This window comes from Muntiacus reevesi, chromosome 3 (genome assembly GCF_963930625.1).
Source record: "Muntiacus reevesi chromosome 3, mMunRee1.1, whole genome shotgun sequence".
Lineage (NCBI taxonomy): Eukaryota > Metazoa > Chordata > Mammalia > Artiodactyla > Cervidae > Muntiacus > Muntiacus reevesi.
This window is the reverse complement of record NC_089251.1, coordinates 3,826,371-3,852,911: the sequence shown is the minus strand read 5'-3', so window position 1 is coordinate 3,852,911 and position 26,541 is coordinate 3,826,371. Positions and strand designations below refer to the sequence as shown.

Below are 26,541 nucleotides of genomic sequence, written 5' to 3'. Positions count from 1 at the left end.
ACGGGATCGGCTCACAGGACGGGGCCTGGCGCTCTCAGCCTCAGGTCCAGGTGAGAACAGCAAACCTGAGACACTGGGCAAGTCTTCCCACGCCCCAAGGCTACAAGCGGGCAGGGACCTCGGTCTGTCTGCTGCCGAAGCTGAGAGGGGGCGCTCAGTGAGGGCTAGGGGCTGTGACTAGGACCTGAGACCTCTGAGATCCCACGGGGCGGGCGGATGCAGGAGGAGACTACCATACCTCCAGTCTGAGGGTCGATCCTCTTCCCCAAGTTTCTCTCAATCAAGACGGTGTCTGGAGCGCTCAGCGCGACTGGGCAGAGAAGGAAAGAAGCCAAACCAGTCACGGTGGGCAGCGGGACCCTAGAACACCCACCATCTCCACCCCCATCAACTCCCTAAGAGAGACGGCAGGACACAGACAAGGAATCTCAGGACAGAGGCCGCCCGCGTGTGAACACTGCCTGCCGACCGCCTCAGGGCCACCAGTAACTGCGACATCCCTATACGGAAGGCTTTGGCCACATCTGGGATTATTTCTTATAGAGAGCTTCTCTGTGGTCCAGTTTCCACTGGTTTCTCAGAGTTTCCCACGGTTGAGATGGGGGGCTTCCTGAAACGGGGAAGAGCAAAACCCCAGGGTCCTAAGCGCAAGCCCCGAACGCGTCTAGCTCTTGGAGAACTCGGCTGTGCGGTCCTCCTGGTTCCTGCCAGGTCACAGGCCCGTCGGCCCCTCCTGGATGGTGGCGCCTGGGCTGAGGGTGGCGCTGGGGAGCCGCTGACACGGCAGAGGGTGGGCGCTCACTCTTGGGGTCCGCAGCATTGGTGGGCAGAGTTACTCACTGACATGTCTCGGGGAGATGCCGAGGGTCTGGATCGTCAGAGCCTGCTCCCGCGTCTCGGGGATGCCGTCCAGAATCCAGCCCTAGAAAGCGGATGTGGAAAGAGGCTCACCTATGTTTACATTTTCAGATTGTGGGGGGAGTTATTATAAAAAGAATATTGGGGCTTCCCTGGTGGTCCAGTGGCTAAGACCCTGTGCTCCCAATGCAGGGGACCCAGGATTGATCCCTGGTCAGGGAACTAAGATCCCATATGCCAACAACTAAAGACCCACAGGCCGCCACAAAGACCCAGCACCAGCAGATCCAAATAAATAAAGAATAATTTTTTAAAAAAAATTATCATATCATAGTTTTCTAGAAAGACTGGAACTTCTAAGATAAGAGAAAATAAATGTTTCTGATAGCTGCATCAAACTTACTTAACAATCCCTCTCATAATATCACATTCCCTTCTGAACCTGACATTTGTGATGATAGACACAACATAGAGATTTTCTGCCCTGATTTTTTTTCCCATCCCACATTATAACCACACTGCATTTTTTTCACATTGACCCACCTCTTCCCTGGCCATATAACATCCCACCGGTGAGCTGTCTCACTTACTGAACCATGCACCATGACTGGACATTTCACCCACTGACCATTCTCACAGTTATAAATAACACTGTAAGGAACATCTTTGTGTTGCGGCTCTTTCCACATTTTGGGTTATTTCCCAAAGACAGCTTTTCAGATATGAGAGGCAAGGAACCATCAAGGGCAAAACAAAAGCCTGCAAGTCCTGGATGAACAGAACATTAGGAGGCCTGAGTCCACATTTCTGTTCCTAGTGAACTTGTTTTAGGGCTGAACTTCTTCAGGCACCCTCTTGGGTCAGCTGGGGAACCGGTTTAGAAGGTTATTTTCATGAACCCTTTCAGTCCACCTGTGAAGGTCACACGCGATTGCTGCACACCACGTGGAAAATACCACAGGGCTGAAACGATGATGCTTGTCGCTGACTGACACCACCGACCCACAGCTGGCCGCTGCTAACACTTTGGTGCATCTCCTTCCAGGCTTCACATACGGATATCTTTTTTTCCTGGTTGGGGGTGGGGAAGGCAGTGGAGGGAGAAAAATCACACTGCATATACTATTTTGTAATCTGTCCTTTTCACATAGTGAGAACACTTAATGCACATTTTCCCATATCACAGAATTCTCCTCTCCTGGGAGTTTTTGCAGCTGCCAAGCATTGCATGAATTGACCTGCCAAATGCTAACGAATCATATACTGCTGCTCATTTAGTTTCATTCCATTACTTTTAAAAAAAGGAAACAAAACTATTTATTAGGGACTTTCTAGTGGCCCAGTAGTTAAGACTCCAGCTTACACAGCAGCGGGCGCAGGCTCAATCCCTGGTCAGGGAGCTAAGATCCCACATGCATTTTGGTATGCATCCCCCGCAAAAAAAAAACCCTGATAAATTTCTAAAAGTTGATACCTTCTTTTATCATTTTTGATACATTTTGCCACATCAAGCTACAAACTTGTCCACCAGTTTCTGAACCAATGGCAGATCACCTGTTCAGTTTCCCTGCATCCTGGCCAACCTCAGGCTCTGTCTCAGAGAAAAGCTGTCTAGCAAGACAGCATAGCATTGCTGTTTTAATTTGCATCTCTTTGAGCACTAATGAGGTTCAATATTTTTTCCATGTGTGCACTGGTTATTTGAAATTTCATTCTTCCAAAATGTCCATTCATGTCATCTATTCACTCTGCCCTTGGGGTTTTATCCTCTTATTTGTTCACAAGAGCTCTTCACATATTAAGAATATTAATTTATTTTGGCAACTGTTACCAGAGACTCCTTGAGGCAGACAAAGCTACCAACATTTTCCACAGTTTGGCTTTGGCCTTTTAATTTTGTGTATGTGTTTTTTAACACATAAGTTTACGGCCAAATCAATCAATGCTTTTTTCTTTGGATTCTGGTGTTGAGTAGATATATAAAAAGGCCCTTGTCACTGCAAAAGCTGGTAAATATTCACCTGCATTTAAACTGTGTTCTTTTAACAGTTTAATTTTTTACCCTGAAATAGTATATTTAATAGAGCCACATTTTTTTTCCCAAAAATGATGTGTGCCTGACCTAATCCATTTTTATGTGGATTTCCAACTATCCCAGGGTCATCTATGAAACAGTCTGTCCTGTTCGCTCTGTTGGTTTAGTTGCTAAGTCATGTCTGACTCTTGTGACCCCATGGATAGCTGGCCAGGCTCCTCTGTCCATGGGATTTTCTAGGCAAGAATACTAGAGTGGGTTACCATTTCCTTCTCCAGGGGATCTTCCTGGGTCAGGAATCTGTGGAATCCACAGGTCTGTGGATTCTTTACCCACTGAGCTGCAAGGGAAGCCCCTCTTCCTACTAAATATCAAAAAAATTTTAACACAGTCCACATGTTGGTGTGATGTTGGTTCTGGCATCTTTCTTCCTGTAGACTCTTGTGTCAGACTCACACTGTTTAAATTACTGTCGTTTTATAATTTATTGTTCTATCTAGTGGGAGATGCTCCTCCTCCATTTTCTTTTTTTAAAAAACCTTGTTCCTCCAGGTAGATGAAGACTATTTTGTTAAGTTCCAAAGACATAAGTTCTACAAGGTTGGGGATGACATTAAATGTAGAGGTTACTTTATGGAGGATGGACATTTTTACAATATCAAGTCAAAACGTCTTCCTGGGAATCCCCTGGTGGTGCAGTGGTTAGGCCACAGCTATCTACGTGACAGGGTTCTGGGTTCCATTCCTGGTCAGGGAACTAAGATTCTGCAAGTCACGTGACCCCCCCCAAATTATCTTCCCATTTGTTTACACTGTTTTTCTCTTTTTTTGATGTTCCCCAACAATATTCACATTAAACAATTTCTAGAGCCTTTTCAAATCCCTTGAGTCTGGAGTTACACATGTGTCTTAGGTGCTCAGTCGTACCCAGGTCTTGTGACCCCATGGACTGTAGCCCGCCAGGCTTCTCTGTCCATGGGATTTCCCGGGCAAGAACACTGGAATGAGTTGCCATTTCCTTCTCCAGGGGATCTTCTTTACCACTGAGCCACCTGGGAAGCCCTCACATATATACTATTTAATGCCTTCAACTTGATGGCCAGATAAAGCGAGATTTAGAAGGGTGAAATAAAGTCACAGATAATCTCAGGTCTCCCTTCTTTTCAGGGAGGTACAGTGAAAAAGCACAGCTTTATTCATTTACCAGGCAAGGGAAGACATAGCCGGCTCCTGCGTCAAAAAACTGGGTCTCCCTTAGATCTCCATTCTGCAGTGAGAAGCGTCAGGCAACCCCAAGCAGATGTCCAGGTTTCTGAGGCTGGCTCCCAGAAGGGGGCTCCCCCTGCCGTAGGCCCTGCCCTCTCAGCAATTATAAAACTTTGGTTCCTTTAAGGTCAGAGGATGGACTGATGGGATAAACTCAGACCCAAGGTCACTTGTAATTCATAACACCTGATATATAGAACACCACGTGGCTGAGGGCAAGTCATGTCTTTCTTTTAAAAAAAGGGGAAAGGGTCACATTTCTCCAATATTGAAATATTTAGGCTCCAATAGCCTCAAGTGACAGTTAAAAAAAAGCTAAACAAATTTATAGAGTAAAGAGTGTTGGAAAAATCAGGCATGCTTTCATTAATTTCTTAAATTATGCAGGAGAACACACAGCCACGGAGGCCCTGGACTCTAGAACTAATGAAGCAAAAGTGAAAAAAAAAAATAGAAACCAAGATTTTTAACAGCCTTTTGCTCCCTCAAGTCCTTGTTATAGGCAGCCAAGTGTTGGCTGCAGCTCTTAAAAAAAGCAAATACCTACATATGTGCGCACCCCTCTAGGAACCAGGAGGTGTGGGGTCTGAAACCCACCCCCCAACCTACGGTTCTGGAAGCCGAACCCAAATGTTCGGAAATTTGGCTACATTCAGACCCCTTCATTTTTTTCCATATCTGGAAGGGAGGGAGCTGGAGCCCACTGACCACTTCTTCTAGGACCAGGGCGGGTAATTCTGTTTCGAATCCTGGTTTTTAAGCTGAAAGGAGGGTGGAACTCCACCTTCGCTCAGCACCGAGAAAGACCTCCGCTTTTAATATTACATTACCGAGCAATCATTATAAGCTCACCCATAAATTTGCAGCTGATATCAGTATGTGGTCCAAAGCTTTTAGAACTATTCAGGGAAACAGCTCTCGCTGACTGGAGAAAGCGGGCCTTCCAATTACACAGGGAAAGTGCAGCAAAGTGGGGAACATCTTCCTAATTAGCTGGCCTCGCTCGTGTGTCATCCTCGTGCGGACGTGACATTTAAGGAGGGAGAAGGCAGGGGGGCTTGAAGTGAATCCCAGGCCACCTTGGCTCTCCGGGTCTACGCGTCCAGACTCGGGGAGATGGTCCAATCACCCAAGGTGCAAAGAAACGAGGTCCCTGGGGGACACACCTCCTTCCCCTTCCCCATCAACCTTACATCTTAGCATTCAGATCTCAGCCTGCATGCTGCTTCCTCAGAAAGGCCCTCTCTGACGAGCCAGTCTTAAGGAGTCTCCCACTCACTCTGTCACATCATCTGTTGACCTCTTAGGATGGCACCCACACCCCACTAGTCCCCGCCTCCGCTCGCCTGGGAAGGGAGGCTGCAGTGACCAAGGCCTCTACATCAGGGAGGGGGCTCGTGGAGCGTCCTCGAGATGGGGGCCCCAGGCTTGGTGCCTGGGGGAGATCTCTCCCAGGGCTCTTCCCCGGTCCCCACTTTTTAAAGCTACTTATTCACTGGGCTCTGCCACGTCTCACTTGCTGCCTGCAGGGTCTTCCATCTTTGCTGCGGCACGCGGGGCCTTCAGTGGTGGCACATGGCGATTTTACTTGTGGCGATTTTACTTGTGTGAACTCTCAGCTGTGTTATGTGGGATCTAGTTCCCCGACCAGGGATCAAACTCGGGGGGAGCGCAGAGTCTTAGCCACTGGACCCCCAGGGAAGTGCCCCAGGGCTCCTCCCTTTGTCGAGGTTATTCGCAACTGCCCGGTGGCAAACGGAGCACACTTTCGAGGGGAAACAGCAATTCTGGTTGAGAGCAAGCTACTGGCCGCAAATTCTGGCAAAGCAGGAAGTCATCCATCAGTCAGCAGCATCCGCGCCCCGCCGCGATGGGATGCTGGCGAGCTGCGTCGTGAGGGTCGTGGGCCTGACTTCCAGGAGCGGCTGGATGCCGAGGTAGCAGTCAGTCCCTAATTAGAATACGTTATCCGTCTTCCTGACACTTCAGTGAAATGTCTATTCCGCTGCTCCGGAGCCACGGCTTTGTTCCGAGCAGGCTAATTGATATTCCGAGGCCTTCGCTCGCCATACCCCCGTGGCTCACTTCTGTTTTATCACACATCAAAAAGGCCGTCTGCTCAGGGCACTCCTGCACCCGCACAGAGCTGGGGGCCCGCACAGCTGCGCGGGGTTCGGTATCAGAGGAGGGACAAGCACGGAGCAGATGTCACAGATGGAAGAAAAAAAAAAGGAAAGCAAAGCAGCCCGCCAGCCCCGGGAACGTGGCGGGGCCCCAGCAGAGCGCGGCCCACTCTGTGTGAACACTGGCCTCTCCTGCCCTCCTGACTATTATTAAAGCGCAATTAGCAACTTCACACCACAGGACTCCTGCCCTCTGAGTCCTCAGCCTGTTTGATGCGGTGCCCCTGTCTCCTCCCCTCTCCTCCAAAGACCAGAGTGGGGGCGCTCCCCTGGGTTCTCCGGAGGACGCCCTGATTCCGGCTCCCAGCTCTGACTGCAGGCTCCGGAGGCTCTATCCCAGGCGTTCCCTGGAGCCAGAGGCCGATTCCTCAAGGTCCCAGGGAGGCAATCTGAGGCTGAAGGTTTGTGTCTGATCAATCAGATCACTCAGCTCAAAGTCTGAATTGGGGACATGTCACAAGATGCCTCGTAGGCCTGCCACCTCCCTCACTTTTTTCTGGTGAAATGTTATACAGTTTCCCACTAGGTAGAAGAAGGCAGAAAGGAGATTTTGATCAGCCAGAAAAGAAATGCATATTAAAAGATCCAGTTTGGGAAACTGATGTGTTTCAGGACAACTGGTGAGAAAGATGAGAGTATTTTGATGGTTACAAAAAAGCTGACATCACGTTGAGCCAGCATTGGTTCCTCTGGTTCAGACAGAAATGTGCCAGTCTTAGCCTGCCATGGCATCTTAGGACGCCTTCCATATTCAACTCATCTGAGAGAAAACTAGCGGGAAGTTTGACTTTGAAGTTTAGTCTCAAACAATAGGCAACACCTGCCGGCACTCCTGACTGGCACAGCGTGCGGCGGGCCGGGCCGCTCTGGAACTCGCCTGCACGCTGGCTCGGCCACCCCACGAGGCTCTGCCCGGCCGCCTTCAGCGCCTGCGCTCAGACAGGCTGAGGCGTGCGGGAGTGGTGTTTCCAAGTAACCGACGGAGCCGGGTTCCACCCATCTTGGCAAATCAGTGACACATGCCTGATGGTTTTCTAAGCAAACACGAATCTGGGAAAATCCATACTCCTGGGTCCCGCTGGTTAAAAGCCACTGATCTCCAGGGTGTCGAAATTTGGTAAAACACAGATGTTAATGTTTAAGAGGTTGTTGTTGTTGTTGTTGTTTGTTGCTAAGCCATTTCTGACTCTCTGCGGACTCTGCGGACCGCAGCACGCTAGGCTCCTCTGTCCGCCATCGTCTCCTGGAGTTTGCTCAGATACATGTCCACTGAGTCAGTGATGCTATCTAACCATCTCATCCTCTGCCACCCCCTTCTCCTTTTGCCTACAGTCTTTCCCGGGGTCTTTTCCAATGAGTCAGTTTTTTGCATCAGGTGACCAAAGTATTGGAGCTTCGGCTTCAGCATCAGCCCTTCTAAAGACTATTCAGGGTTGATTTCCTCTAGGATTGACTGGTTTGATCTCCCTGCTGTCCAAGGGACTCTCAAGAGTCTTCTCCAGAGGTTTGGTGTTTTTTTTGTTGTTGTTGTTCCCAGGTAGTTAAAAAATGTTTAAAAATCAAATTCACATAAAAATGGACCAGTCCCCGCCCAGCTCTTCCCCTGGGAGGATGCCGAGAAGACCCACTGCAGAGAAACTTGCTTTGCTGCATCACATTTAGTTTCCAGGTTCAGACACAGTGGGCAATGGCTGACAGCACGAAAAGTGGATACCACGACAACGTCCAGTTAATGGGTCCGTTCCTTCCAAACCCTTTAAAGCCTGCCTGTGGTATAGACTCGTCTCTTCAGAAATAAGATTAGTCCATCAGGATGTCGGTTTACCATGGTGCTGAAGAGCAGAGCTCTGGAAATCAGCCTCTGCCACTGCCAGCTGTGACTTTCAACAACACCTCTGCAAAACGGGGACACTAACAACCATCGACCCCACGGCTGCCAGGGTGACCAAATGAGAACTACAGACAAACAACAACAAGACAAGCACAGTGCCCGGCGAGGAAGAGACAGCCCAGTCTGTGTTAACTAGTTTTATTACTATCATTATAATTCTGATCAAGGCGAACTCTGTTCTTTCCCTCTACCCCCTTTCAAGAAGGCATCCCACTTAGCACTGTAGAAATTAATATAAAGAATTCATTTTAAAAGATAGTCTCAGGGATTTCTCTGGTCGTCCAGTGGTTAAGAATCCGCCTTGCAATGTAGGGGATTCACGTTTAATCCCTGGACCAGGAGCAAGGATCCCACATGCCACCGGGCAACTAAGCCCGCGTGCACCGAAGCTAGAGAAAGCCTGTCTGCCGCAACAAAGACCCAGCAGAGCCAAAATAAATAAAATAAAATAAAAATAAATGAAAAGGCAATGTCTTGGAAAGAGCAGTAACTGGCATTCCGGATATGAACTAAGAAAAGCTTTCTAATTAACGAAGACTTGGGAAAAACACATTTCGATGAGAGCAGGGGAGTCTAGCGGATTGTGGCCTAGTGCAGACCCATTCCCGGAGGTCTTCTGCTTGCCAGAGCCTCCCAGGGGAGCTTGAACCCCTGAAATCACAGTCAGGAGCCAGCACGTGGGAAACAAGCCTGAGGGCCCCTTCATTCACCTGTCCATCCATCCATTCATCCACTAGTTTATTTATTCACCGCTTCATGCAGAACGCTGTGTTTTCACACCAAAAAGTTCAGAAGCCCTCGGTTGGGGGGCTTGTCCGCTAGGCAGCCGTGGGGGTGATCAGTCACTGGTTCTTTTAACTACCTACCCCCAAGTCTGGCTGACCCAACTCTGGTCACTTAGGGCTCTTTTCTAATTGGTTGTGGATTGTGCAAGGCACTGAACATCACCTATAAAATAAGAGAATTGGAACAGGTAACTTCTAGCAAAGACAATTATGGTCTAACAAAGACATTTTGAGAGTAAACAGCCCGCTGTTCATAATTATGCAGGGAAAAAAGGCATCAACCAGGAAGAGGGACTATCCTGCCTCTGAGGGTCTTTGCACATGAAAACATCATAATTTCCTTGCAACCCTGCAAGCTTGATTCTCCTCTGAAATTCTGCCAGCTCCCCAAAATCATGAAAAGAAGGGGGAAACCCCACCAGGCAGTGGGGGCCGAGCCTGGGGTGGGGGTCATGATTATCAGGTCTGATCAACATCTGAAATGAGGGCATTCCAAAGGACACCCTGAAGGTCGAGTGCTGGGTCTAAGCTGAGCATGCGTGTCCGCCTAGAGTCCTGGCCTCGTTCTCAGAGGTTGCAAGCCCAGACTCCACTGACCCCAGGTGGCTCCTTGGACCTCATCTCTCTCTCTCCATTCCAAATCCACTGATCCAGGCGTGGCTCGGAGCCAAGCAGCCAGCCCCTTGATTTCCACCTCCTCCTTGAGCTGCAGCTCCCTTCCCCTGGTCCTGGGACCCCCACACCCAACCCTGGGGCAGGAAAAGCACTGGCCCTGGGCAGAGTCGTGGCCAGGTCCACATCTGGGCTCTAAGCCTGTAGCCTTGTGATCGTGAATTACCTAAGACCTGAGTCTCAGCATCCTCGACTGTGAAATGGGGGCAGTCAGACCCCGTAAGAGAAAGTCCCTGGAATGACTGCGTCAGATTATTGATGAGAAGCGGGATGACGAAGCACCCGATCCGGAGCAGGCGCCTCGGACACCGGGGCCTTTCTCTCCCCTAAGAACAAGCTGCAGTGCAGGAGCACGTGCGTTTCCATAAGACTGAGAGAGGCCGTGTCTCCACGCAGGTGACTGCAAGGCTGCTGTCTCAGGCCCCGAGAGGTGGGCAGGACTCTGGGGGGCGCTCAGGGCGCACCTCCACCAGGAGCAGCTGCCCCCCGCCCCCTCAGTGGGGGCAGCCACCTCTGGTCACTGTCCCCTGTCCCACTGCGCCTGGCGTGTCTGCGTCACCTCCTTCAGCAGCTTGGGCCCCTTCGAGCCTCTGGCACCCACGAGCTCTTCAGGCCCCAGGACGAGGGAGAGTCGAGGGGCTGGCTGCTCGGCTCTGAGCCGCGCCTGGATCAGTGGATCTGGATCGGAAAGGAGAGAGGCGAGGTCTGAGGAGCCGCCTGGGGCCCTGCCGTCTCTCGCTCCCTCTCTCCCAGTCAGAACCACCTTCTTCCTTGGGCTCAGTCCCCTGGGACATTCACTCTCAACCCGCGAGGAAGTCCAGACCACTTTCCACACCTTCCTAAGCTCATCTCAACTCAGGCCCGTGGTCTTCTGCTGCCAGAGGCTAGACCCTAGGGTGCCACTCCAGGAAAACCCAACCTGCCCAAGTGTCGGAATGAGAAAGCGGGAGGGCCTACTTCAGAGGATGAGAATTCATCAGTTGAGAGACTAGCGAGTTCCACACAGCCTCAACAAGTCAAAAGCACAGTGGAAAACATATGCACATATGCTCGGGCATTCCAACCAACACGCCGATTTATAATTAACACTGTAAGTGCGCTCGGTGCTGGCGCAGCTGCTCAGTCGCGTCTGACTCTGAGACTCACTGGACTGTAGCCCGCCAGGCTCCTCTGTCCGTGGGGCTTTTCAGGCAAGAACACTGGAGTGGTCGCCAGTAGTATGTATAATTCAAATTGGAGGTCGTTAATATGTTACAGAGTATAGCTAAAAATCACTCACTTTAGTTTCTGCAATCCTTTCAACACCCACTGAATGACAATATTGAGCCAGCTGGGACCCCGGACCGCCACTTACCTGCCGTAACTTATCTGCAAAGCGGGGATGAGGCTGACATTGTCAGCATCGTCACCCCGGGGCTCGGGGTGAGGTGCCGTGACGAGCAGGCGCGGGCGGCGGACGGCAGCTGGCACCCTTTCCAGCCGCGGGCTCATGCCGTGCTTTCCCGGGCTGACCCCTGACCGGAAAACTAAGCCACACCAAGCGCTTGGCACCGGGGACTGAGGGTGCCCCTCGGTGCCGCCCTCCTGGGGGGTTTCCAGCTCTCGGGGTGGGGCAGGCCTCCTGCTGTGGCCTCTGGATCCATCATCCAGCCCAGGCGACCTGGCCCGCGGTCCCAGTCCAGTCCTGTCTCCAGCACCACCGGGCCTCTCCAGCGCTCTCTGGGGCTAGAACGCTGGGCTCTGCCCCGCGTTGCAGTCATCTCTTCCTCCTCCCCGACGGCAGCGAGAGGGGTCCTGAGAGCGTCCCAGCACCTGCCGCCCACACAGAACCCGGACGCGGCTGCTCGTGTGGACAGGTGGGCCACACGTGCCAGCAACAAGCCCGACATCACACCACAGAGGGTCCAGAAACACCCACAAGCAAGGGACCCACGAGGGGCTCCTCACTGGGCTCCGCCCGCACCCACCCTGGCCCCCAGAGCCCTGCTGCATGGCGATGTACGCCGGAAGTTTTCCGAGTGGAGTTCAGACCCACCCTCGGAGGCTCGGCCATCCTGGCTGCGTCTGGATGAGAGGAACACACAGCCCCGGGCCTCAGCAAAGCTGTGGATCAATAAACCCGCGCTCCTCAGAGGCGGCGGGTGACATCTACCAACCCGCAAGCATCAGAACAACGGCAGGAAAATTCTGCGTTCCCTCTGTCGGAGGACGGGAGCCCGGTAATTAATGCCAGCCCAATGACACCGCCAGGAGAAATAAAACAAACAGCGGGTGGTTCTGCAGACCAGAATCGGGCCCCTCCGCTCCGACAGCATTTCCACCATAAAATACGAACTCCCGTTATGGGCAGGGACGCATAAATCTGAGAGCAAAGAGGAAAAAATAAACAAGACTCTAGAAACCTGCCAAGTAAATTTTAAACTTTTGGTTCCACAGTTAAAAGTATGCGCGACTTCTCTGGTGGTCCGGTGGTTAAGACTTCGTCTTCCAATTCAGGGAGCATGAGTTCCATGGCCGGAGTGGGGAAGCTAAGATCCCACACGCCTCTCAGCCAGAAAACCATAACATAAAACAGAAGCAATACTATAACAAATTCAGTAAAGACTTAAAATGGTCCACATCAAATTTAAAAAAAAAACCTTTTAAAAAATATGCTCCAGCATCACCTCCTTTCTTATGAAATAACTGAATAACCAATATATTGAATGAGATTAAAAAGAAGAATCTGCCTGCAATGCAGGAGACTGGTTCAGTTCCTTGGTCGGGAAGATCCCCTGGAGAAGGGATAGGCTACCCACTCCAGTATACTTGGGCTTCCCTTGTGGCTCAGCTGGTAAATAATCCGCCTGCAATGTGGGCGACCTGGGTTCACTCCCTGGGTCGGGAAGATCCCCTGGAGAAAGGAAAGGCTACCCACTCCAGTAGTCTGGCCTGGAGAATTCCATGGAGTTTATAGTCCATGGGGTTGCAAAGAGTCGGTCACAACTGAGCGAATTTCACTTTCAAAAAGAAGTTAACCTGTGAACGCAAAGGCTCGCTTTGCGTTTTCTATAAAGGAACAGCCTCCACCCGGCATTGGTCACTGGGGGTGGGGAGCGACCCCCGTCCAGTCTGCCTTGGGGATTTTCTCCCTGACTTAGGAAGCTGGAGGCGTGGTCAGAGGTTTGCCTTTGGCGATGTGACTCCAGTTTAAGGAGGGAGAAGATGTGGAGCAGACACTGAACTTGCTGGACGTCTGTCTGGAGGAGCGAGCATTTCCTCCTCCAGGCAACACCCGTCCTTCCTTTTACCAGCGGCGGGTTTGGGGGCTGCAGCTTCCTGCTCTGCACAGCAGGAATCAGTGCTAAGGGCCTACCTGCCCCGCTAGCGCCGGCCCGTGAAAGCGGCTCCGGTTCCTTCGTCCTGCTGTCCCCACGGGACCGAGGGTGGCCCCTGCCGCACAGGAGTGGCCGTGAGCCTCGGGTGTGGAAGCCTCGCAGGACGGCCGTCCAGATCTCACACGTGTGGCAGTGAGTCTCCCCCAGCGTGTGCAGGGAAAGGCTGGTGAACCGCGGTCTGGACCTTCATCCTGACGGACCCGCTGCGGCTCCAGCACCCGTGCGGGGCTTGGTTCTGGCCTTCGTTTGCCTCTCTCCTGATCTTCACCACCATCCCAGCGGCCGACGAGTCCTGGGGCCAGGTGGCATTTTCTGAACTCGCTGAAGTCGGGGCCTGTCTACACTGAACTAACCGCAGTCCTGGGGGGACAGGTTCTGTTTTTTGGGCCTTGCTTTTGGTGGGGGCATTGGGAAGACTTCCTGACCAGGTCTGGGAATGAGGAGATGATGGTGAGAACTCAGCACCCTGAACGCAGGCCTCTGCTTGGCCACCGGGTGGGGACGCGGATACAGCGGGTGAGTCTGTGATATCAGGGTGTGCTATCCACTTGGCGGGTGGGACTCCGAGCACCCTGGTTTAGGAAATGGAAAGGAGAGGTGCTGTGACACGGAGCACGGCTGCGGAGGGCGCCGGCCGCCACGGGAGCCCCCAGCACGCCCACCCCCCGCCTGCTCCCACTAAAGGCTGCTGCCCGGCCCGGCCCGACCTGCGGGGGCTTCCGGCCTGAGGCCCAGCAAGGAGCAGCCCTAACCTCCGGAGCCCTGGAACTCCAGCCCACGTGGCAGCTCAGAAGAGGGAAGAAAAGCCACGGCATATGGACAGAAGAGGGGCGGGGAGGCTCCAGCTGGCTCTGAGATGTCGCTGTTTTACCCCCAGGCACTACAACTAACTGCTAGCTCTCATGCAGGTTTGGGACGCTGCAGAACTCTGCAGAACTCACCGGAACAACAATTCTGGAAACACGCTGCGGGCTAGCTGATGGGTTGGAGCCCACCAGACCGGGAGAGCAGAGGCCCCGCCCTAGCGCCCAGGGTGACCGCGGAGGAGGCAGCTTCCTGCGGCTCCCGCCTGTTCGCCTCACCAGGAAAGCGGGTAAACCTGCCTCGGGGGCGTCGGGCCAGGCCTGGGGCTGTACAGGGGGCTGCACCCCCCAGAACCCTCTCAGCCTGCCTGCAGCCCCAGGGTGCCCACTCCCAGCCTTGCCAGGGCCCCAACATCTGCCCCCTCCCCTGGGTCCTGCTGCCGCCCCCAGCCCAGGTATGCGAGGGCCAGCAGAGGTGGACGTGAGCCGCCTGCGGAGGCCTCTGCCTTTTCGGGGTGATGAAACGCCCATCATCTGATGAGCCTTTATAATCGGTCACAGCTGTTCCCTCCCCACAGCTGGGGGAGGCGGCTGACCCTACATGCAAACATTTCTTCTTTGCCTCTTGGCCCAGATACGTCTGGACGGTCACATTCCAACTCGATCTGGTCCTGGGGACGGGAACATGCCTTTGTCAAAGAGCCGGCACAAGATCACTGAGCCCTGGGCCAGAGCCTGGCCTGGCAGCCAGGAGAGGGGGTGGTCCACACCTGTCCTGGCCCACGGGTCCCCTGATCAAGGCTAAGCCCCTTCCCCATCCGGGCCTCAGTTTCCCCTTTCAGAAAAGGTTTTAGGCATGAATATTTTCAAGAAATTTGTTTTTAAGAAAGTTGGTGAGACAAATCGAAATTCATCCACCAGGCACAGTGACTTCTACGAAATGCTGTTATTTACTATTTCAAAATCAAGTGTCTGGGTGGCCTGTCCTTGTTACAGTCGATTAGAGAGAAGGGGGAGGACACAGGTGGCCTCAGCACAGGGTGCTAGGACCCAAGCGAAGGCAGGTTCCCAAACACGGGAACCCCGGGTCTGGTGGTGCAGGGCCACCCCTGGATGCACTGGCTGAACCTGGTCAAGCTAGAGGAGACCACGGCCAAACATGAACCTTGAAAGCGCTGATAATGGAAAATAATCTTCAGACGTAATCATCTATTCCTAACGACAAAACTAGAACATTCACATTCCATGGAGCAGGCTTGATAGATTTTAAACACCTTCCTCTCCATGGGCCAACAGCAAGTTGGGAACAGATTTCATGGAATTACATGAATGGCATTCCTTTGTTCATTCATTTCATAGCTATTTCCTGAGTCTGTACCAGGCACCACGGGAGTTGCTGTGGGATTCTGCGGTGACCGGCACAGATGGGACCTTGTCTTCACGGAACTCAAAGAGAAGAGAAGGGTGCTGTGGGCTCGTGTAACAGTCTCCCTGAAGAAGGGACTCTGCCCTGAGACTAAGATTAAGAAGCAGCTGGTCAGCTATGTGGCCGGAGTGGCGGGCTATCTCAGTGAAGAGAACGTGGGTATGTTAGCTTTCTGTTGCTCTGTAACAAATGACCACAACCTTAGGGCTTAAAACCACACATTCACCCATACCTCCCATGGATGGGGAGTCCTGGGCACCGCTGAGCTGGGTTCTCTGCTGGGGTCTCGGCCATCGAGGTGTTAGCAGGTTGTGCTTGCATCTGGAGGCCAAACTGGGGAAGAACTGCTTCCAGATCCAACTGCGTCCAAGCTCAGGCTGTGGAAGAATTTCCTTCCACGCTGCTCTGCGACGGAGGGCTCTAGTTCCTTGCTGGCTGGAGGCTGGGGACTGCCATCGGGTCCTCCAGGAGGCCCCCACAGGCTTCTGCAACACGGTGGCTGGCAAGGACACTCTTTCTCTCTCATATGCTAAGGTGAAGTTTAAGGTAATGCAGTGCAATCACACCAGGAGCTTCCCTGGGTGCTCTGTGGTAAAGAACCCGCCTGCCAATATAGGAAACTTGGGTTAAATCCCTGGGTCAGGAAGAGCCCCTGGAGAAGGGAATGACTACCCACTGTAGTATTCTTGCCTGGAGAATTTCATGGACAGAGGAGCCTGGTGGGCTATAGTCCATGGAGTTGCAAAGAGTCAGACATGGCTGAGCAATTAACGCATACACACATAGTCCAGCAATCCTACTCTGGGCATATATTTGGAGAAAACCATAATCCAAAAAGATACACGCACCCCAATGTTCATTGCAGCACTATTCACAATAGCCAAGACATGGAAGCAGCCTAAATGTCCATCAACAGATGAATGGATAAAGATGTGGTATGTGTGTGTGTGTGTGTGTATAATGGAATAGTATTCAGCCATAAAAAAGAATGAAGTAATGCCACTTGCAGCTACATGGATGGACCTAGAGATTATTTGAAGTAAGTCAGAAAGAGAAAGACAAATAGCATATGATACCACTCATAGGTGGAATCTAGTTTTTAAAAATCGTACAAATGAACTTGTTCACATAACAGAAACAGACTTACAGATATCTAAAACAAACTTATGGTTTCCAAAGGGTAAACGTGGGGGGGAGGATAAATCAGGAGGTTGGGAGGACCATAAACACGCTGCTGTAGACAAGACAGATAGCCAACAAGGACCTACTGTGTGGCACAGGGAACTCGCCTCAATACTCTGCGATGACCCATAGGGGAAAAGAATCTAAAAAAGAACTAATATACATATATGTGCAACTGAACCACTTTGCTGGACACCCGGAACCAACACAACATTGTAAACCAACTATACTCCAATTAAAACGTGGAAAAACAAATTGGTACCATAACTCAAAAAAAAAAATAAAATAAAATAAAGACAAATGCTTCTCTAAGTATAAGATAACCTTCTGAAGAGCATGCTCTCCAGAGAATATCAACATCTCTCCAGGAGGGGGGACAGGAGTTTGAGGAGGACTGGGAATGTTTTGAATTTTGAACCATGTGAACGTGCTGCAGTGAGGAAATAAATTCGTTCATTGTTGAAAAGCAACCCCTCCAGAAACAATATGAAGAAAGGATTAGGAAGAAACCCTGGTAGCTGCAGGAGATGGATTAGTGGTCAAAGAGGGGAAGGCTTTCTCAGCAATCCAAAAATCAGTGGACGGGAACTTCCCTGGTGGTCCAGTGGCGAAGGCTCTGGGCTCCCAACGCAGGGGGCCTGGTTCCATCCCTGGTCAGGGAACGAGTTTCCACATGCTGCAACTAAGACTGTGCACAATCAAAGACATAAACACATTTTTTAAAAAACAGTGGATGCAAACAGTGACCATGGAGGTGAAGGCGAGGTTTGGAATCTCTCTGGTGTTGAGCCTCCCCCAGACTTCCTGAACCCCCTGCCTCACTTCTTGGCTCCCCTTGCCCTACAGACATGGTCTCAAGCACCGGGCACTCTTGGATTCCAAGAACTCGGCTGCCGCGAAAGGAAAGGCAATGGGTCCCTGACATGTAGCGCCCACCTGCTTTCAATAATTCTGATACAAAGCGCTAATTTCTCTTTCTTTAATGTATTTGGTGGTCACTTCAAAGAGCATTGCATTAGACCAAAAAAAGAAAAAAAAAGGGGGAAAAGGCAACATTAACACAGAACCCTGGCGGGTTATGAGTGCATCTTTCTCTCTGAACGCTGCTCCCTGCCTCCTCTCTGTGCTCTGAATTACCCATCCAGTCCCTGCGTAGCTAAATAATAATAATTACCATACAAATGAATATGCATATGTGTCATTTTTCTCCCTAAAAGCAAGAAAGCCTGTTTATTTTGGATGAGGGTTTGTTTTGTTTCTCAACAAACAGAGCACATAATTAGGTGCCTCACCTCTTCCTCTTGAAATTCTGTCTCCACTGGGAAGAGATGAAAAACGTACTGGATGCCCCTGGAAGCTCAGAAGAAATTTTAAAACAAATTAAAGGAGATATTTCTTTACTCGGCAGGTAACAATGGGCTGGACATGATTGGAACCAGAATGTCAGGCTAGAAGGAGCTCTAGAGTGCAAGTCTGAGCCCAGTGGAGACACAGAGGTGGAGGAAGGCGAGGTACTCGCTGGAGAGACACAGCCGAGTGATGATCAGACAAGAACAGAGGAGCCAAGAACATCTTAGTTCTGGGGCTGACTGTGGGGTCTCTGGGCAAGACCCTGCAAGCCTTATGATGCTGTATCCCTAAAACATGGATGATGACAGCCCCACCTCTACTGGGCTGGTGCACAGATTAAAGGAGATCATGAACGTGGCCCTCAGTCCTAGACCCCCAATCAGTGGTCACCATCAATAATAATTACAGCCTCTCTGCATTGTGTCCTCACGTGAGGTGCAGGGGACAAGGCACCAGACAGGCCTCCCATGCTTTTGCGTGGCATCCAGACAACAGCTGCCGGCATCACCAAGCCCCTTTGCCTCGACGTGATTAATTAATGCTATTGGTAAGTGTTCTGACCACTTTGATAACGATGTAGCTGCTGGTGAGGACTTGAGATGCCTGGTCTCACGCTTTGTTCACGCTGCCTCTGTGCAGCCCAGACTTGCAGATAAGCTCAAGAAAGGCTTACAGGAGTTAAATGTGTATTTAGAGAGTATTCTAGATCACCAAGGACAAATGGGATGCCCAGCTGAAATCATAGAGTGTTACCATGTTTTCCCTAGAAATCATGACTCAGTAACTTACAGAGATCAAAAAAACTTTTAAACAGACAATCCTGTGAACACTGGCTCAGGCCAGCTCCCATGTCTGGATTGTGGCTGGATCTTTGTGTCATGGGTTTCAGGGGTTTTATCTCACCAGTGGGACTCACCCAACCATCCAACCTCCTGATCGCATGCCTCTGAAGTTAGGCTGAACACTTACACCCTGGAAACATTTAACAGTCACTTATAGTAATAACTTCCACAGATTAAGACTTGTTTTGAATGTTTCAAGATTGGGAAGAATGGCGTCTCTGGGGGGGGTCACTCAGTGTCCAGATGCCCGGCTTTCACACCAGCTGGTTCAGGTCATCGGCAACATGACAGTGGTTGCTCCCTTTTTTCCCTTCCTCCCAGCACACCCCCATCCCGCCCTTGGCCTTCTGCACAGCAGGGGTCTGGGCTGGGGAGGGTCCCCCAGAGGCCTCCCTCCCTTTTCTGAGACACGCCTCTCTGCTGGGCCCTCTTTCTGGAAGCGTGTCCTCCCAGGCGCCCATCTCTAGCTAACGTCCCAACTGCACATCTCATCTGGTTTGTCACCTGTCTCCCCACAGCTAGAATCTGTGCTCCTTGAGAGCAGGCGTTTAACTCTTGTGCTCACAGTCTTGGCATGTGGCGCACATGGAAATAAATGAGCAAACAAGAGCCTGTAGGAAACTCTGGCATCTAACCGCGGAGCCATCTCCACTGGGACTTCAGTTCTGCAGGGGTGTGGCTGTGGCTCCCGAGCCGGTCACAGGAACTGGGACAGGAACTAAAGACGTGCTCCCCATCCACGTGCTCGTGGCCACAGCCAGTCAGGTGGTGTTCTGCTGCCAGGAGCTCTGGGTAAGTGGAGTTGCTGATAGGCCCCGCTGTGTCCAGATGTGCTCTTATTTTACTTGTTTTGGTCACACTGCAAGGTATATAGGATCCTAGTTCCCTGACCAGGCATCAAGCTCAAGCACCCTGGAATGCTTTCATACATTGCAAGCATGGAGTCTTAACCACTGGGCCACCAGGAAAGTCCCCCAGCTAGGCTTTTAAACACAGCCCTCATGAATGTACACTGGTGCAACCACTACGGAAAGCAGTGTGGAGGTTTCTAAAAAACTGAAAATAGAAGTACCACGTGACCCGGTATTTCCACTCCTGGATATACGTCCAAAAAAATGCCAACACTAATTTGAAAAGATGCATACACCCCAATGTTGATAGCAGCATTATTTACAATTGCAAAGACAAGTAAACAACCTAAGTGTCCATCAACAGATGAATGGATAAAGAAGATATGGTGTGTGTAAACAATGGAATATCACTCAGCCATAAAAAGGAAAGAAATCTGTAGCAACATGAACGACTTGGAGGGCATTATGCTAAGTGAAATAAGTCAGACAAAGACTTTGTCAGAGAAAGACAAATTCTGTGTGATATCACTTATATGTGGAGTCTAAAAAAATACAACAAACTAGTGACTGTAATGATGAAGAAACTGAGAACAAACTAGTGGTTTCCAGTGGGAAGAGAGGAGGGGAGGGGACAAGACGGGGCAGGGGAGAATGAGGTGCAAACAATCATTTACAAGATAAGCTACACAAGATACGTTGTACAGCATAGGGGATATCACAAATACTTTATAAAAACTACAAATAGGGTATAACTTTTAAAAATTGCCAATCACTCTCTTGTACACCTGTAACATATATTATATAAACCATACTCCAATTGGGAAAAAAAAAAAACACACACACAGCCTCCACCCTGCTGAGGGTTCTGGTCTGGGTGACTTGAGAGCACTAATTTCAAGAGTGACACTGACCTGCTTGGTCAAAGTCTTGGGACAAGTGGTGTTGGTGAAGAGGAGAAACAGCCCAGTTCTAAAGAGAGGGAGAGGGCAGGCAGGAGTGCTTCCAGCCCGGGGTCTACAAGACCAGAGTCTTATTCCACTCTGCAACTCACAGCAGTTATGGATCAAGCCTTCGAGCTTTCTGCACAAGAAGGTCCCAGCCAGTTTCCAGTCATTCAGGGTGCTCCACCCTCCCCTTTATTCCAGATTGTCTCAGAATTCCCAGATAAGAGGGTGATCCATGGGTGGGTAGTTTTAGGAAGAGTTGAGCCAAGCTTGGTTGAACTACGGCAGTGGTGGGGCGTGGGGAGAGGCTGTACTCCCAGCCCTGCCTTGTCCTACCTGCCGTCTCCTCCGACCAAGGCGGCCCCTCCGCAGACTGCCCCGTCCCTGTCTCGAGAGTGTTCAGTGAGAAGTCGACTCCCCTGGGCCTGTGTTTGTAGCCCCATCACAAGCCTTCTCGGTCAACCTTGCTTTGGTCACGTGAGACTCCGTCTCCAATGGCAGGTGGTGAGCCCGGGACCCAGGGGACCGCCGAGCTCATGGGGGATTGAGGAGGAAGACATGCCGGGGAAGGGGTTGGGTCCCAGTGGGAAGGATAATGCAGTCTCTGCGGCGGGCATTCAACCAGAGTGAGCAGAATCAAGCTGGGGGACTTGGGAGCCGGGTCACAACGAGGGAACTTGGTTACCGTGAAAGTCCATGGTTAAGTGGCCTTTCTCCTAATACTGCTGGAAGGTGGAAGTTTGCTTTTTACTCAGAACTGAAGAGACATAGCAGAAGTGTTTTTATCATCATGTGAAAGGACCAGTTAGGACACGGGTTAGAAAACTACAGCCTGCTGCCTAGTTTTATAAATAAAGTTTTATTGGAACAAACCATGCCCTTTCATTTGTATATCATGTATGTCTGCTTTCACATGACATCAGAGTTGAGAAATTGCAACAGAGACTGTATGGTCTGCAAAGTCTAAAATATTTACTATCTGGCCTGTGTCTCCCCCCTGATGTAGATTGGCCTCTGAGCTCTGGGCGCCTGCCTATTCCTGGGCAGTGGGAGACCACCCACTCGTAGGAAATAATTTAAAGTCAGAGGAAGTCAGCCTGTTCAGAGCAGACTTTGAAACTCAAACTGCAGTTAACTTGCGGGTCTCTCGTGATTTAGACCCACAAGGCCGAGGGCCACGCAGAGCAAGGCTGTGAAAACCACCACTCCATCACCAGTGTCCTGGGGAGGTGCCCCGGTGTCTTACCAGATGTGGGCCTCTCCATCATTTCAGCAAGTGTGTGCACATGTGTGAACGTGTGTACACAAATGCATGCATACATCTTTTAAAAATACATGCACATATTTTGAAAAACATACGAGTTCTGGTTCTGGGCAAGATGGAGAAAACTGTCCCCACCCCGTCACCTCCACTGACAGCAGCTATAATGCCTGGATTGAGGGCAAGGGGGTGCTCTTTGAGGACTCAGGAAGTATACAGTAATAGGGGAACTGGGGAGAAGATCAGACTGCAAGATCCCACAAAACCAGCACCTCCGGCCTGGTCTCTCCGGGCAGCCTGAAACCTGAGTTGGGCCATAGGGAGAGATAGAGGCAGGCCGGGAGCCCCTCTTTCTGGCTTGAGCAACATGAAAGGGGACCCTGACCTGCAGAGAGAGCGGGGGGAACCTCCTGTGCTTCTCTTCTGCTCCTTTGCACTCCTGCCTTGAGGCATTCCTGCTGGAGTCACAGTGACGAGGGGGCCGCAGGGGCCTCCAACTCCGTAGGTGCGGGGCCCCTCCTCTCCAGGCCCCGGAGAATGCAGCAAAGCCCCATGAGTTTTTCCTCTCGCTGTCCTCCTACCACTTGGCTCTGGTCGCAAGTGCAGTCACAGGAAAACTGTGACGGAGCCAGTAGATCAAGGCCACCGGTCTGCCGAGAGGCCAAACAGAGGAAAACCAGGGAACCGGAGGCCACCGGGAAGACGGCAGAGGGGCCGCGCAGGAAAGCGACGAGACAAAGTCGCTTATGGACTCCTGGTCACTTCCGAGCTGCGCCCACAGGTCCGACCCAGCCTTCCAGCCTCCCTGAGGAATCAGCCACAGCACGGACCAATGCCCAGGCCCCTCCGAGTGGCACCCACACGGCACAACACCACAAAGGCTTGAGAGCTGAGGTGGAAGCCACAACCCAGAGAAGGTGGTTAGAACTCGTGACCGGAGCCCAACTGGGCCAGTTATTAGCTAAGACAAAAAAAATATCAACGTTTGCCATGGAATTCAAGCAGGACTCAGAGCCTCAGAGCAATATTTTGAACATTCGGATACAAAGTGACTTAGCTCAGGACTTCCCTGGCAGCTCGGTGGTAAAGAAGCCACCTGGTAACAGAGGAGACGCAGGTTCGACCCCTGGTCTGGGAGGATTCCACGTGCCACGGGGCAGCTGGGTCTGGGAGCCGAAACCACACAGAGCCCGTGCTCTGGAGTCTGTTCGCCAGGCAGAAGTCACCGCAGCGAGAAGGCCGTGCACCGCAGCGGGAGGGCAGCCCCCACGTGCCGCAAGTAGAGAAGAGCCCGCGGAGCAGCCAGGACCCGGCCCAGCCATAAATAAACAAAGAATTTTAAAAATTACTAAGCACAGGGAGGACCAGGAAATTTTCAGCTCACGTGGGAAAAGATATCAGACACCACAACCAACATGACTCCAGTGTTGGAATTGTCAGACAAGACGTGAAAGCAGCTGTTATTAAAACAACCGCAACAACAGAGCTCCAAGTGAATGGACAGACACATTGCAAGTCTCAGCTGAGAAACAGAAGGAAGAGAGAAGAACCAACTGGAGTTTTCAGAACTGAAAAATACAATTATCAAAATTTAAAACTCAGTGGATGAGTTCAACAGTAGAATTCAGATGAGAGAGAAGAGATTTAATGAGCCCGAAGCTGGTTCAATACAAATGATGAAATCTTATCAACAGAGAGGGAAAAAAGATAGAGCTTTAGTGAGGGAACATGAGGGAACACCGACAGCCTGACCTGACCTTCATGCCACTGGGGTCTCGGAAGGAGCAGGAGAAGGAGAGCGGTGTGGAAAATTATTTGAAGAAGCCATGGCTGGAAACTTCCCAAGCTTGAAGAAAAACGTAAACTTATGAATTGAAGGAATTCAGCAAACCCTGCAAAGAATAGTCCTCCAAAATCCACACCCAAACGTATCACAGTTAAACTTCTGAAAGTTAAGGAAAACAATCTTGAAAGCAGCCAGAGAGAAAGGATGCATTACTTATAAGAGTACTAGTGACTACAGATTTTCACCAGAAACCACAGTGCTAAAATGGAACATTTATAAAGTGTATGAAAGAAAAAATTGTCGATCTAGGATTCTGAATCCAGAAAAAAATATCCTTCAGGAATGAAGGCAAAATAAAGACATTCTCAGGACCTCCCTGGTGGTTCAGTGGTTAAGGCTCTGCGCTTCCACTGCAGGGGGCAGGGAACTGAAATTCCCCATGCTGCGGGGCCCAGTCAAAAAATAAAAATTAAATTTAAAAAAATGAATAAAGACGTTCTCAGATGAAAGAAAAGCAAGAGACCTCATTGCCGGCATATCTAGTCTAGAAGAATTGCTCAAAGAAGTTTTCCAGACAGAAAGGGACACTTGGAACATTAGGAATGGAGAACAACAGAAATGGTAAATACCTGGATAAACACAACAAATGATTCTCCTTGAGTTTTTAAAACATGTTTGATGACTGAGAGCAAAAATGATAACATCTGCCTGATGGGATCTTGGTGCATATAGATGCAATGCATACGGCAGCTACACTGAGAGAGGGAAGAGATCTATATTGTATGTTCTACCCGAAACGGTAAAACACCAACTCGAAATAGACTGGAAATCTAAGTCTGTATATTGTAATCACAGGTCATTCCCTTAAAAAAGAGAGAGAAAGAGTAAAAAAAAAAAAACACACACAAGCAAAAAATTAAAATGGAATACTAAAAAAAATTCCAACAATCGATAAATTGGATGAAGATGAAACATGTACTTCCTTTTATGAATCACAAGGTCACAACCCCTCTGCCCCCGCCCACCTGCCCACGCCCCAGGAGGCCAACCTCCACCGAGGGCCTCACTGGGACCCCTGCCCTCTGACGTCATGGGGTCTGGCGGAAGAGGGCATTAGTGAGAGCGCAGAGGACGGAGAGAGAGAGCAGGCCCCCAGCTCTGCCTCCGCCCCCCCCAGCTCTGCCTCTACTCCTCCAGGTCCAGGGGCTCCCCCCACCCCACACGTCTACGACCCTCTGCGGTGGTCCAGCTCATCCCTGCAGGGGCCTGACGGCTCCCCAGGCGCCTCCTTGTTTTTCCTCCACCCAAGGTGAAACCCATGTGCACAATCTGACCTTCCCTGGGCTTCAGACCTGCACCCTTCTCTGCAGGTCATCTCTGCTCCGGGACATAAACACGTGGCCCCGACCATGCCACCCTCCTTCACCTGGAAACAGAGCCCCCCTCCCTGGAGCCCCCCAGCCCCTGCCGCCCGGCTCCACGCACGGCTTCTCACCCGCCTGATGCAGTCCTCCTCCTTCAGGCGCTCCTGCATCAGTCTGATGAGCAGCATGTTGGGTACCATCTAAAGGAAAGATGACACGGGATGAGGGCCTGCCCCCCGGTGTGGGGCTCAAGGGGACACAGAGCTGGCAGGCCAGTGGGCTCCGCTAAGGCCCGAGAAGGCTCCCCTGAGGCCATGAAGCTTCTCCAGATCCCTGACCAGGGCCCTGTGGCCTCTGTGAAGTCCAGGGCCAACCTGTGGCTCCAGGGTGGTCCAGACTCCTTGATAGCCCTCCTACCCCACGCATGCGCATCCACTCCCACTCGCTTGCTTCTCCGGCGCCCCGCCCCTGCCCAGATGCTCTCCCCACCCCCACCTGGGTGACTCCAGGCTCCCCAAGTGCCACTGCCTGCAGGCAGCCCTCCCTGACCTTTCCGGGCTGGGCTGGGGGCTGCCATGATCCTCCACGGCCAACTCTGTTACTGCGCTAACCATGCGGCCTTCCAGGGGGCTGTGCACACATCTGTCTCACCGGAGAGCTTCAGAGTTCCTGGACGAAAGGGACTGAGTCTGCCTCTCTTTGGCCCCAGACACTGACATGCAGGAGGGAGCCAGTCCTGCCGTCTCTCCCACCCCCACGTCCCGGGAAGCGGGCCGTGGTGTTCCGCGGTGTGTGTCCCACAGAGATGGGCCAACGCTAGAAAGGAGGGCTTTCTCCCCGGAGAGCTGGCTGTGAGGTACTGACCAGCGCCCCTCCGCTCCTGCGCCAACACAGCGGCGGGGGCGGAGAAAGCCCTGCTGACTGATGACCTAACGACAGGTCATGTTCCTTAATCCACGCAGGGAGGAGTGAACCTGCGGGTGGCTTCTGCCGAGGGCGTGCTGGCTGCCAGGCTGGTGCCAGGCTGCGGCAGCCCAGGTTTGCAGCTCCGTGCAGTCGGTACTATCTTCATCCTTCTTTTACGGGTGGGGAAGCTGGGCCTCCGAGAGGTGAGGTCACCTCCCCAGGGCTACACAGACAGGCAGGAGCAGAGGCGGGGCCCGAACCCGATCAGGCCAGGCTCGGGAAGGATGAACCAGAGCAGGTGGGCAGGGGGCTCCTCGGGGTGGCGCTCAGAGCGGCCTTCCTTCTGCTTCCTCTCTTCTCGCAGCCTCTCTCTTGGACGAGAGCTGACATCCCATTTTCACAAGGTCTGCTCTAACAACCTGGAAAACCCACTCCCAGGCGTCCCCTTGACCCCCAGTCACTAAAGGCTGGCACTTCTCCCCAAACTGCCCAAACACTGGGCCAGCCCCAGACCATCCCTCCCAAGCTACCTCAGGGCTGACTGGTCTCCGGGAGGGGCTGGACTTCTGCCGGGTGCAGGGCAGGGTCCTGGGGACGGGGCCGAGCAGGTGTGCGCTGGGTGCACACAGAGGCGCCCAGCTGTGGGCGAGGGGCAGAGATTTACCTTATGCTCCTTTTGCCAAGCCGGGGGCCCGGGACGGACAGTGGGGACAAGCACCTTGCCCTGATTTCCCCAAGTGTCCTTAGGGTGAATGGGGG

General features: G+C 51.7%; 1 protein-coding gene across 4 annotated transcripts in view; it reads right to left on the bottom strand.

The window, feature by feature from the left end:
- Nucleotides 1–26,541, bottom strand: part of AK8 (adenylate kinase 8) — a 133,025-nt gene that overhangs the window by 86,189 nt on the left and 20,295 nt on the right. For 2 of the 4 annotated variants that reach the window (XM_065927100.1, XM_065927102.1), the window contains exons 5-7: nucleotides 25,008–25,076; nucleotides 841–922; nucleotides 239–310 (exon numbers count right to left, since the gene is read on the bottom strand). In XM_065927100.1, coding sequence (XP_065783172.1) covers nucleotides 239–310; nucleotides 841–922; nucleotides 25,008–25,076 — 223 coding nt within the window. Of the gene's footprint in view, nucleotides 1–238; nucleotides 311–840; nucleotides 923–14,008; nucleotides 14,112–25,007; nucleotides 25,077–26,541 lie in introns of those variants that run through there. The other 2 variants (XM_065927104.1, XM_065927101.1) reach the window with 2 other exon arrangements.